This window comes from Hesperophylax consimilis, chromosome 8, assembly GCF_061612785.1.
Source record: "Hesperophylax consimilis isolate HC1 chromosome 8, BYU_Hcon_1.0, whole genome shotgun sequence".
Lineage (NCBI taxonomy): Eukaryota > Metazoa > Arthropoda > Insecta > Trichoptera > Limnephilidae > Hesperophylax > Hesperophylax consimilis.
In genome coordinates, this window is record NC_142843.1 from 10,090,476 (window position 1) to 10,104,647 (window position 14,172).

Sequence of the window (14,172 nt, forward strand, 5' to 3'; positions counted from 1 at the left end):
AAATATAATAAGCAGTAATTGTTGATTGAGGTACTAGTACATGTTGAATCATTTGGCGGGTTGGAAATAAGCCGACATAGCTCAGTGGATACAGAGCATCTGACCAGACATCAGAAGGCACGGGTTCACTTCCCGTTGGCAGCATTTATTTTTACTCGGAAGATATTTTCAATTTGTATTAATATTTTGGGCGACTAATTATTGCTTATAATTATTTAAGTATAGAAGTGTTTGTGTTGAGACACTAACAGACAGGCTATATACTACTGCAAGTTTATTGTACCGTATCGCAACCATTATAAAAGACGTATATATTCGTTGCATCATATCACATCTCCTCTAAAATGATGTAAATAGATATATAGTATTATATGAGTCAATAGATGTTATGTCCAGAAGGTAGCGGGAAGATTCCGTTGCAGTTGCAGCCATAACCCTTTTACTAGTGTGCTCTGCAATGTGCATAATTTGATGATTATTAAAATTGTTCCAATATTTATTCCAGTATTTAAAATCACACAATACCATAATATAGTAATAATATTACCTTGGTCAAGCAAAGGGCGGCCTTGCACCGGACCTTATAGAACACCTGCTCGTTCTCTATGGTGTCGGTGAGCGCCATCCGTGTGGCGGGCGTGGAGTACTTGTCCAGGGCGTAGATGGCCTCATTCTGTGCGGTCACATCGCGCTCATGGCGCAGCTGGTACTGCCACTGGTAGTCAGGCTGGTAGATTACCACGCTGCGGAGAAGGGACATCTCGGGATCCAGGCGGATCCACAACACCGGCGAGTCACTACAAACATGTAATTAATTAGCGTTATTCTTAGTCTAATTTAGCCGTTCATATAAGAGTTGATAAGAAAACCCAACATTAAATTAGACCAAACCTCAGGGTTTCTCAGTCGTTCAGACGACCAAGAAGTGGTATGTCAAAAATATTGGAATTGTAAGAACTAGGCGTTAGTTTTGCTGAGGTTTAATACTCACTCCATAGCTGAGAGATCCATGTCCACCTCCTCTCCCGTGCACAGAGGGATCTTCTTCTTCTTGTTCCTTCGGCTCTTCGAGTGGCAGGTAATGTCTGCCTTGACCACCGTGTTCTCTATCTGCAGGGTGTGCTTGAAAGTGCCGTCCAGCTCTTGAAGCGTCAGGAGTAGAGGACCCACGTACTTCCGGATGCCCTTTTGCGATACAGAGTCTTGACGGATCTCCAACTCAACAGTGTTTCTGAAAAATAGATATGCACATATTAGATATCAATTGTTTGAAGAGCCGACAATATCAAGGTTCCTAAAGGGATGGATCGATGAAAGAATGGAATAAAACCAACCTCTGAAAAGAATTCTATTTCATAAACCTGCAGAAGGAGGAGTGTTGTGAAGCTTAACCTGTAAGCGGCCGTGCTGAGTACACGGTCATCACAACAGTTATTCTTCGAACACATACCAATGAAAAATGCGCGTACAAGGGCACCTAGCATCGGAAGGTCAACGTAAAGAGTTAAGCCTAGGTGAGTGGGTGGTGTGGAGACTGATAGGAGTGGAGGCAGTCAAGAATCTCCAGGGGTTGTAGCGTCAATGTATGTCTGCATTATTCCTACCTCTTTCTGTTGAACACCGAGCTAAGCGTGAACCTGGCGTGTCCCCCCGAGCGGACCCACTGATCCACAAACACGGCCATGTCCTTGCCCGTGACGGTGAAGATGGCTTTGACAAAGAGGTTGGTGGACAGCAGCAGGTGGCCCCACAGGCCAGCGCCGATCCTTGTGTTGGCAGCATTGCTGGCCAGAGACAGCTGCTTGTTGAACACCTGGAGGAGCAGCTCCTGGCCGATTCGTTGCTCCAGCATTCGGAGAACCAGATGAGCCTTCTTGCGCATCACCTGGAGATATTTTTTTAGCCTTTATAATACTGATGTCCTATTGTTTATAGTTATCGAGTTGAAACAACTCACTTCATACTGAACAAGGACTATCCAAGGTTATCCCCCAGGGCTTGGGTTACAGATAGTGCCTATGAGTATCCTTTGAGGTGTTATTTTATCTAAATAAGTAACAACTCAACTACCAGATGGGAACATATTTCAAATCTACCAACATTCACAACTGACACCAGGAAATAACAAAATTCACATCACTACTCTACGTTGCTCTAGGCTCTTTTTTGTGAAAAAATGCCTTCCTATGCTTCTGAGATGTGCACAAATAATTCTCGAGAAAAAAAAAACTGATGGAGTTTTTTTCTATTCGCATGCACTCAAAAATCTGTTATTATTCAATAATTACAATTATTCATAATGCTTTTCGTATGAATGAAGTGAGACAGCGAACGCAGAAAGACATAAGAGGGACAACCTAGTGACAGTACGTCGTATTCTACTACTCTGCTCGTTCGTTTGTTAGCCAAGAATGAGGGTAAAAGCGGCCCACTAACATAAAAATAGATACAAAAATGCTGGCCTGTTACTTTATACTTGCCGTGGACACGCTCGCCTGTCAGTAGACAGCTTTAAGCTTGCAACTGGTGTAGCGAGGAGGTAAGAGAAACGAGGGGCGTTTATAATAATATAGTCGTTTCACCCATACGCATATTCTTTGAATGGCTATCTCTTTCTAATGCGTTCCGTGATTTAGCTATGTATGATGTTTATTGTAGCTATCTCATTCAATCACACAAATTTCTCAATATCTTTTCTTGTGCGTTTCCTTATTCGATTTAAATCTAGAAACAGGAACGCGCCATAGTTTTTGTTCGATTAGTATGAACGTAACGCATCTTTGTATTTATATCAATGCTGAAATCATACGATTTGTAAGTAGGTCCTTAAATAACCTACCTACTTAATTATAAACCATGCATACATTTTATGTAAAAAAAATTATTTCAAATAAGGAATTATACAATTTGTCCAAAGAAACGTCACTATTTCAATGGCAATTCATTTATCAAACTTTCTTCAGGCAGGTAGATACCATAATATTGGAAACAGGCGTATAAGAAATCCAAATAAATACGACGATTTCGCATTTGAAAAAAGAATCCTTACTAAACCATTAAAACTGAAACGGAATGTACAAACGAATTTCAAGACAGACGAAATGCAAAACAGTCGAGTTAAAACAGGACTTTGTTATGCTCAAACAAAAACGAAAATATGTAATTTTTATATTTTGCATGGATAGTTAGCCTTGAGTTAGAAATAGTTGTTTCTCATTGTTATCCAACTGATAAAATTGTTTTAAAAATAAAATGCGTCTATTAACACATTTTGATCGGGCAGTTTTCGGCCGCGTACTAGTGCTGGTAACGGGTGATTTTTCGCGTAATTTCGCGCTAACGTAGACCTCTAGAAAAATTGCGATAACTTCAAAAATATTTGTTTGATTTCAATAATTCTTTTTGCAAATTATTTATTTTATTTTATTATATTTAGAAATGTATTCTTCATCGTTAAACTAGTGCAGAATTTCACATAAAGTAGGAAAGTTTTGAAAAAAATAATATTTTTTTTACATAACATCCTTTATTTTACAAATTATACACAAAAATTATTTCTAAATGTAAAATAAAAATTATTATTGCATGGCTACAACCCTACAGACGCTATATAGCGAAAACTCAAGTATATTGGAACCCGTATTTTAACGTGACCCGCGCTCCACTAACAATCTATCAAAAACGTATAAATACGTGATCCGCTCTCTAGCATTAATTTGCTAAAAACGTATTAATACGTGATCCGATTACAATGTGTTAACAGTGTTCCGCTTATCTGTATACATATTTACCAAGAGTACTCACCCCAACATAACGTGGTGACATTGTATGTATGTTTCTGACGGGGAAGTAAAAGGAGTCTTTAGTTCCGTGTGTGATGGAAACAGGAGGTTGCCACGGATCCAGCACTATTCCACCATAATTTTCCTCGTAAGTAACCACCTAAAAAAATGTTAAAAAATAATTTAGTCTGTTTGTTCAGAATCTTAAATCTCCAAAAGTTCTTTATCGAATTCAACACCGAGTTCTTCTAGTTTTATTATGAAGTAGGAAATGTCATAAAACTTGCAAAGGTTATTTTGTCTGAAATTTAAAGGTTATCGCAACTATTTTCAGTTTGAAATGAAATTTACATCAGAAGTTATGATGTAGCAAGATGCTGTATAGTTTATTCCATATTTTACAAAAGTGCTTCTCACATATACAGGTGTATGATGGAATGTCAAGAACAGAGCAGCGCTCTCTGAATAAATAATTTGCGGTGACGTTTACCGCCACCCCGGAAACCATTAATTGGATAATTAACACCTCTGCCGTAGATAACCCCAAGCGGGTAGCTACGCTTAGTGACTTAGCAGGGGTGCCCGGGTTCACGTGGTGCGGTTTGTCCAGGTCTTGGTGGCAGATGCGTTTGCCCACCATGGCGGGCCAGATTGGTAGAGGCCGGTTGAGGGAGTATCTTTGATCTCTCCACCCATCGCCTTGCACTGTGGTGGGAGGGATGGATTCATATGTCCATCTCTCCTGAATACATTGACTCCCAGATTCCTACCCACCTATACAGGGTGTATCGGCACTAACCCGACAAACTTTAACCAGCTATTCCTTAGCACATTTGGAGTAAAAAATGTTAAGGGCACTTTGCTGTCCGGTAGCATTTTTTTTTCAATTAAAAACAAAAAAATTTAAAATTTCCACACTACATCACTGTCATTGGCATTGCGTTTCGTGTTCAACAGCTGTTATAAGCAAGTATGTCAAAAAGCGTCTTCGCTCTTTCGCACACACTAAATAATAATAGTTAAAAATGAGACTAATGGTGCCGTGCCATTTCGTTGTGATTGTAAGTGAGCGCCAATATAGGTACACACGTGCATTATTCAACGGAATTCGAATAAAATATTTGCCAGATGGGTTTTCAAACTTTGACAAAGGATAAAACAGTGGTGACATGTGGTGAAAATATGAATAATAAATTTTTTATTAAAAAAAACGTTACCGGACAGCAAAGTGCACATAAGATTTTTTACTCCAAATATGCTAAGGAATAGCTGGTTAATGTTTGTCGGGTACGTGCCGATACACCCTGTATATATATATACCTTTTTCCTTCTCAGAATTTCCTCTCAAGTACATATGACATTACCCATTTTTTTTTCATTGTTTTCAGGAAAAAAATAAGGGAATGATACGAAAATAATGTATGTATACAAGAATTAAAATGTTGGGTGAACTGGGTAGTATTCCTATCATGTTAAACAAAAAACATACATCTTGAAGTTCATGCTGAATCCAGTCTCTGTATTCGTTGTTTCCAAAGCACTTCTTGGCGTACAGTCCACAGAGGTATTCCGAAATACCCTTGGCAAGCCACAGATCGGACCAGTTCTGCATGGTGATGAAGCAGCCGAAGAACTGCTCCGCTATGGCCTGCGCCATGGCCTTTCTGGTGATGTAGGTCTGGTCGATGATGGCAATGGAGTGAAGGATGTGGGTGCTCATGATTGACATTGTGGTATAGGCTGACACATCTTGCTCAACCTACAAAAAACGGGGAAATTTATTTAATTTATCACACATAATTAAAATTACGATAAAAAAAGCAATATAAATTTATTTTTGTGTTGATGAATAAATTTTCAACTACGATTTAAAATATGCCATTTTTAATTTGTCTCCAAAATGACAGTCATATTTTTTTGTGAATATCGCATTGTTGATCACATCAGTCGTCTTACCAGCCAGTAGCGTTATTTACGTTATAACGACGTTGTAGCCAGTTGGAACCATTTCGGATTGTGGAGTTTTATATCATTTTTAAAATCAATAATTATGATGCATGAAAACATTTTAATTACACTTCAGAATTCGAAAACGCATGATACAGAGCAGCATCCATTTTTGGTTATTTTGGTTAACAGATATCAGCTGGAGCAATAGAAACTATCTATTATTTATAACAACAACAATAAATATCACTGACAGCTGTCGAGTTTTTTCTGTGTCTTACTAGAAACTTATAAATAGAACAAAAAAAAACAGTGTTTTTAAACAAGTTTCAGTATACTGCAACATAATTTAGTGCACTACGTTTATTTATTAATAATCATTTCGAAATCATCGTAAATATTCACCATTATTATAAAATTTATAAATCAATTTGTTTAATAATCAATTGTGCACAGTGTTCCCTACGTCTCGCTCTAACAAGTAACAGGATAAGGTATTCTCTCCCTCGCACTTACTGGATAACACTTGTGGACGCTCCCGCTACCTACTTGAGTTAATTACCTGTACATTGCGAGCAGGGTTGTCACTCATATTATTTTCTTATAAAAAAAAAAAATTTAAATTTAACTTTCGAAATGAATAATAATGAAGCAATTGCTTTCCTAAACAAAGCTAAGGAGGAGATTAATAGCATCCACAATGCCATTACCGATCCTGTCTTAAAAATAACAAAAGACCAAATGGCAAAAATACTCAGTAAACTTTCTAATCTATCTGGAACTATGCAAGACCTAGGTGTAACTGTTGGAGTTCTTGAAGGAAAAGTTATGACATTCGAAAAAATCATTGAAAAGAAAGTATTACCACAGGAAACAACGCCAATTTGTGAGGTGCTCGCTGAGATAGAGGAACGCAAGACCCGCTCGAAGAACATAATTTTACTCAACGTCCCCGAGTGTAATTCGAACTCAACTACAGTGAGCGTCTTGGAGGATGGAAAAAAGGTATTAGCAGCTATTAGTGAAATTAATAGCGAGTTCAATCTAGAAGATGTGAAAATTTACAGGCTCGGAAGTAAAATTCCAAACAAAACCAGGCCAATTAAATTAGAATTTGATGAAGTCAAACAGGCGAAACTAATACTCTTTAACAAAACTACTCTGTCCAATGGAATTATAATCAAACCTGACAGGACACTACAACAAAGAAATCACTTAACTGACCTCTGGAAGGAATTAGAAGAGAGGAAAGAAAAGGGCGAAGTCGATTTACGAATCAAACATTTCAACGGAATTCCCAAAATCATCAAAACCCAAGCAAAAAACTAAAAAACAAACAGAACAGATTTTCTAGACTTACAGGATATTATCAAAATGTACGGGGAATGCGTACAAAATTGCACCAACTTAAAACTAACTCCCCAATCTTCTCACACGATATTCTGTTTTTAACTGAAACATGGTTAAATGCTGATATCAGCTCGTCAGAATTAGGCCTACATCAATATACCACATATCGTTCTGATCGAAATTCTATTACGAGCAAAAAGTCTAACGGAGGAGGTGTGATGCTGTGCGTATCCAAGAATATATCATCTACTAAATTACCGGTAAAACACAAAAGTGTTGAACAAATTTTTGTATTGCTCAATATACCTAATGGAAAAATTATTATTGGCTGTGTCTATATCCCACCTGCATCGGATTTGCAAACGTATAAAAATCACAATGAGGACATAGAAGTACTCAAATTCAAATATCCTAAAGCAAAATTCATTATTGCTGGTGATTATAACCTTCCTAACTGGACCAGCCAAGATGACAACGGACCTGCTACAAACCAAGCCGATTTACAGTGTGCTAAATGTAGTGAAATTCGTGATATGTCTTTATTTTTGGGACTAACTCAATCAAACAAGATTTTCAACTTTAACAATCGAATGTTGGATTTAGTGTTTTCAAGTGATTCGAAAATAGTGGTTGAGCTATCCGACGAATTATTATTACCATTAGATCAACACCACCCACCGTTGGACATTATCATAACAAATAGGCCTTTAACATCTTCAAAAAAAACAAGTGTCCCATCGTATAACTTTTCCAAAGCTGAATACCATCATATTACGGAGTACCTTGCCCAAACAGATTGGTCCTTTTTAGATGAGGAAAATAATATAAATGATCAATTAGAATACTTTTACTCGATTTTAAATACCTCTATAGAACAATTTGTTCCCAAGGTTAGCTTTACATCATCTAATTATCCGAAATGGTTTACAAGGGAACTAACTAATTTAATTAATAAAAAAAAATGTATCCACAGAAAATATAAACATACCAGAAATTCTAACGATTATATAGCATTTACTAAACTACGAAAACAATGTAAAGAATTATCAATAAAGTGCTATAGTGACTATGTTAACGTAATTGAAAATGAGGTACATCATCACAATGTGAAAAAATTCTGGAATTTTACTAAATCTCAACGAAAAGACAACTGTGGATATCCTAATAGCATGTTCTTTAAAGAAAAATGTGCCGACAGTATTGAGGGTATAGTTAATCTTTTTGCTGACTCATTTAAAAGTGTCTACGACAAAGATATTCCCATCAAAGCAGTCTCCAGTACGTCAGTGGAAGAGTCATTAAACCTAAGTCAATGTTTCATAAAATTAGATTCCATAGAAAGAAGCATAAAAGCACTAGATAGTAATAAATCTGCTGGACCGGATGGTATTCCTCCCATATTTTTAATAACTTGCATTGATAGTTTGATATATCCCTTACATAAACTTTTTAACAAATCCTTAGCGTCTGGCTGTTTTCCGGCTCTGTGGAAAAAGAGTTATTTAACGCCCATTCATAAAAAAGGCGACAAAAGCGATATATCTAACTACAGACCTATTTGTATTATGTCTGCTTTACCCAAACTTTTCGAGTCATTAGTATTAGATACCATTGTAAAACCTATCAACAATATTATTGTTCCTAACCAACATGGCTTTATCAGAGGTCGATCTACCTTAAGTAATTTAACTATCTACAATAATTACATATCTGAATCGCTCAGTCTGAAACAACAAGTGGATTCTATATACACCGATTTCAGTAAAGCATTTGATAAGGTTCGACATCATATTCTTATATCCAAACTCCGACTGTTAGGCATCAAAGGTAGTTTATTGACATGGATTATTAGTTACCTCAGTAATAGAGTTCTTTGTGTCAGGATTAATTTTATAGAATCCTATGTATTCGAGGCCACAAGTGGTGTCCCGCAAGGGTCCCACCTTGGCCCAATATTATTCTTAATATTCATTAATGACATTGTAAACATATTTAAAGATGTACAAGTCCTACTTTTTGCAGATGATCTAAAATTGTTTAAAAGAATACGAAATATATATGATTGCCTAATTTTACAAGCTAATTTAGATAAATTTTTTAAATGGTGCGAACAAAATATGTTATTTTTGAACATTGAGAAATGTCAAGTAATACGATTTTCCAGAACTCATTCTCATATCTTACATGAATATAATTTAAATAATGTTAAATTAACACCAGTATCACAAATTCGTGACTTGGGAGTTATATTCGAATCAAACTTAACATTCACAGCGCATATAGATGATATAACTAATAAGGCTTTAAAGATTCTTGGCTTCCTTTGTAGAACCCTAACTGATTTTAAGTCATTGGATTGCATGAAAACACTCTACATTTCACTAGTTAGAAGCCAAGTGGAATATAATTCACCTATTTGGTCTCCTTTCTATAAAGTACACTCTAACAAATTAGAACGGGTTCAACACAAATTTCTTAGGTACTTAAATTTCAAGCTTAAAATTCCAATAGAATACATTAATTATGTAAATTTGATGAATGGACTTAATTTAATTACGCTGTCTGACAGAAGAACCATTTCAGACCTAATTTTATTATACAGAGTCATGAACAACCTTATTGACAGCCCTGCCATCGTTGCTGCTATTAAACTCTATGTACCGACAAGAAATACTAGACAAAATACAACATTCTTTTGCGACACATATAAAACCAACTATCAGTCAAACTCACTTACCAATAGGATGCATGATTTGGGCAACAAGTTTGGTGGTATTATAGATATATTCCATGATTCCCTTTATAATCTTAAATTCAAATTAAACCAACACTTTGTGGAATCATACAAATTATTGTAATAGATTTAACGATTAGATATGTTATTGTAATGTTTTATATTATATTTTGTTCTTTGTTATTGTTAAATATTATGTTGTTTAAAATGTTTCTTTACGCCATATTCTTCAAAAACTACTTGTATATTTTTTTAAAATTCTTCACTTTTATAACTCTTAGTATAAATTCTAACTCGATAACTTATGTAAAACTTATTTATAATCTATGTAAAAGCCCCTATGGGCGTATAACAACAACAATAAACAATAAACAATAACTTTATGGCTTGGTTTGGTGACAACAAGGTGGTCGGTATATTTTTAGTCCTTTCGTAGCATTTTGTCAGGATCAGAATCGCTTTGGCTTTTTGCTGATATTTTAAGTTTTATTGAGGGAACCAAAGAGGATTGGAGAGGAGAGATGAAGCCCTCTTCTCTCGTCGGGACCTCTGGGAACCAAGGGGGAGTGGAGAGGATAGACGAGGCCACCTTTGTGAACTCTTCCCTTATGGGGCCTTCAGGGAACCAAGGGGGAGAGGAGAGATGAGACCTGGAAAGACACATTGTGGAACCAGAAGACATAGCCACATATCCAATGACAACCCTGTTGAACTTTATAAAAGGGATTGGGTGACTGTTGGAATGAGGTAAAATGGGAGATAGCACAATGGGCATATGGCCTAAGTGCTCAAGGAAACTATATGTAAACCGTCTCCGCTCTATAAATTTAAATTTTTTTTTTTTAAAAGAAAGACAAACATTCCCGGGTTACGAATAACCTGACAATATTTGAAAATCTCCTACTACCACCACAGTAGGCTGAAAATGTTGCTTGTGTTGTGATGGAGGACTTAGCCAGCCGAGGATTTGAACACACTACGCCTGGGTGGGACCCAAACGCGATGTCAACTTGGCCACCGACCGGTCAAGCGTACAATATAAATAAATAAGTTATATCGTACGCTCACTTAAATTTCCACTATGGTTAAGGGCATGTTATTACATATTTTCAGCGCCCTTGAGATGATTTGTCACAAAAATGGCGCTATAGAATTCATCCAATTATAATTATTATATAGTGTTGCATACCTCATCGACAAATACTTGCTTATAGCAAGAGTACGGATATCTGGTGGAGAGGGTTTCCTCGTAGAATTCAAATGCTTCGTGCATATAGCGCACAGAGTTCTTCAGGTTTGGCATCAGCTGTGGCAGACAGAAGTGCGTCACCTCGTGCATGAAGGGGTCCACGTAGATTTCAAAAGGCCTACAAAATAATAACAACAACAATTATTATCCACTTGACATCTATTATTGGATGTCACACACATAGAGTCACGGAAAGAGCCGTACTGGTCTTCCCCGGAAAACAATTAGAGGGATTATGTAGCTGATATTATTGTCATAATCTCCAAACTCATATGACATTTGGACACAATTTTACATTTAAAACAAAAGGAGCGGTGTAGATCTGTTTACCCAATAGCCAGTGCAATGTTGGGCGCGCAGGCCGGTGTGTTAACTACGTAGTGGAAGGTCTTCCTGCGGTAGTCGGGCGTGAAGAGGGTGTCCACCAGCTCCCCGCAGGACACAGCCGTGAGGCTCTCATCCACTGTGAACTCCAGCTTCCAGGTGCAGGGCTCCGCAAAGCTGTCCACGCAGGGAAACCAGAGGCGTGCCGAGTGACCGTAGGTGAACATGTGCGCCGATTTCTGCAACAATGTACAAAAACAGTTTATTGATAATGCCTTATTTATATTTGATAAAGTTAACAAAACACAATTACTTTTGAGGCACCAAAGGAGCTCAAGCGCTAATTTTGCAATTTTTGACATTTTAATGTAGGTTTTTTCTATATGTAAATCGAAATGTATCATGCCACAAAGTTTCACAGTTTAAATGTTTGTTTGTTCAAAATCTTAAATCTCAATGTTTTGTGTTTTTTTTTTTTTTTTTATATTTTTACTTTATTTATTCTCATTTCTTTACACATATAATACATAATAACAAATAGTATATAAAAACAAACAGTATAAACAAGAAATGAAAACCAACTGAGGCACTGCCTGAGTGTGGGTAATATAAAAACGATTAAAATACATAAGTAGAATAAGTGAAAAAGATTTTTTTTTTTTAGTTATTATAAAAAGTAAAGAGAAAACATAATGTTCTACAGTTAAGAAAGTTACAGCATGTGAGTTGTAGAAGGATAGATAAATTTATAGAAAAAGCATTTCAATATCTGCGTCATTCAGCCATAATTTTACCTCTTTTACATATTTCAGCATTTTATTTATCATTTGAGTTTGTGTGTCTGCATTAATTTAGTATTGGTTTGGGGGTTTAAAATATATTGTTTGTTCTTTTGCTCATTCTGTTAATTTATTTTGGTTTTTAAATATATATTTCATAGTTTGTAATATAAATAATTTAGATTCTTTGTAAAGTAAGTCGGTCGAGAATGTTTTATTTTTGTTATATATGACTTTAATTGTGTGTTTTTGAATTATTTGTAAAGGCTTAGTAAATGTATCAGGTGCACCACCCCATCCTATTATGCCATAAGTGATTGAAGATTGCACCGGGGAGAAATAGATCATTTTCAATTTTTTAATGTTTAAAATTTCCTTAAGTCTATAAAATATGTAGGTAAGATATCTTAGTTTAGAAGTGGTTTGATTAATATGTGATTGCCAATTAAGATTTGTATCTATTGATATTCCTAAATATTTCATATTTTCGACATTAGCGAGTTCGTTGCACAGGAAGCACATTTCTTGATTGCAATTTGTATTATGGATTCTAATTTTAAGGTTGTCTTTAGGTTTGTTTTTAATGTTTTTATAAAAAGGTAAGTAAAATGTTTTGTTGTAGTTTAAAACGAGCTTGTTGTATTTTAACCATGTTGAAACAAGTGAAATACATTCAGTTGCTTTCAAAAAGTTTCTGTCCAATTATTACCATCCACTATTATTGCCGTGTCGTCGGCGTAAGAAACAATTTTACCAGGGATTACAAAATTACATAAATCATTAATATAAATTTAATGAAAGAAACACAAAACATTATTATACATCACTGCAATAACCTAACTACTTGTAATTGTAACACCCTAGAATGCGTAGATAGTATAAAATATCTAGGAATTATGATAGACAAATTTCTGAGATGGGACCTACATATAGACTCAATTTCCACAAAAGTCAGAAAACTTACTCATCTTTTCCTGGGCATTAGAAATATTCTCTGCACAAAAGATCTTAAATGTTTATATTATGCTCTGTGTAACTCATTACTTGAATATGCATCTTTGGGATGGGGCGGATGTACCAAAACAATACTGGATCCCTTAGCAAAAGCACAGAAATCACTGCTAAGGGTCATCCTAAAAAAACCATTTAGGTACCCCAGTGATGTATTATTCGAAGAGATACGAGTTCTTGATGTAAGGCAACTATACATAAAAAAAATTATATTACACACTCAAAAACAACGTCACCACTACCCTTCCATTGATCATTATCACGACACTAGACATTCAAGGAGGAATCCAGTTGTTCCACCTACTACTATGACATCCTTTGCCCAAAGACAATTCTATTACCTTGGTCCAAAATTATTCAACCTCTTACCCGATTTATGGAAATCGAAAAGCATAAGCATTCTGCGTAAATTAGTTTATTATTGGCTTCTAGACTTAGGAAGAGTCGAAAGCGAACTTATGATGACCAACAGATAAACAAAAATGTTCTGTACTCACATTTATTCATTGTTATTGGCAGTTAAATAAAAAATTCCTACCATGCATCTGATTTATACAATGCGATTGATAATTTTTGTGATTGATAATGTTTATACAATATGTTTTCATGTACCTTGTTTATATTTTTCTTGATTATGTATATTATATTATATGTACCTTGATTATGTAAATTAATACACAGCACAGTAACAGCGATCAAATGAAGAAACCCACCTAATATTTTTCTTATATTGTAACTATAAATTGAATTAATCCAATATGTTATCATGTACCCTGATACAGTGTTCCTTAATTGCATATTATTAGATGTACCTTGATAAAATTTATCAGGTGTTTTCATAAAAAAAAAACTAATATGCGGGTGTACAAATATGTCTGAAAAAGTTTTTTTTTTTGATTACTTTGATAAATATATATGTATATAGACTATATTACTAGCGTAATTATTAATGTAAAGTATGGAAAAATAATTCATAACAGCAGCGTGTACAAATGT

At 35.5% G+C, this 14,172-nt stretch overlaps 1 protein-coding gene across 1 annotated transcript in view; it reads right to left on the reverse strand.

Annotated features, from left to right (window-relative positions):
• Taf2 (TATA-box binding protein associated factor 2) overlaps window positions 1-14,172 on the reverse strand; it is a 43,178-nt gene that overhangs the window by 16,471 nt on the left and 12,535 nt on the right. The window contains exons 5-11 of the mRNA XM_089634437.1: window positions 11,393-11,625; window positions 11,003-11,180; window positions 5,272-5,541; window positions 3,805-3,942; window positions 1,605-1,885; window positions 992-1,231; window positions 548-797 (exon numbers count right to left, since the gene is read on the reverse strand). Of these exons, the coding sequence (XP_089490563.1) occupies window positions 548-797; window positions 992-1,231; window positions 1,605-1,885; window positions 3,805-3,942; window positions 5,272-5,541; window positions 11,003-11,180; window positions 11,393-11,625 (1,590 nt within the window). The remainder of the gene's footprint in view (window positions 1-547; window positions 798-991; window positions 1,232-1,604; window positions 1,886-3,804; window positions 3,943-5,271; window positions 5,542-11,002; window positions 11,181-11,392; window positions 11,626-14,172) is intronic.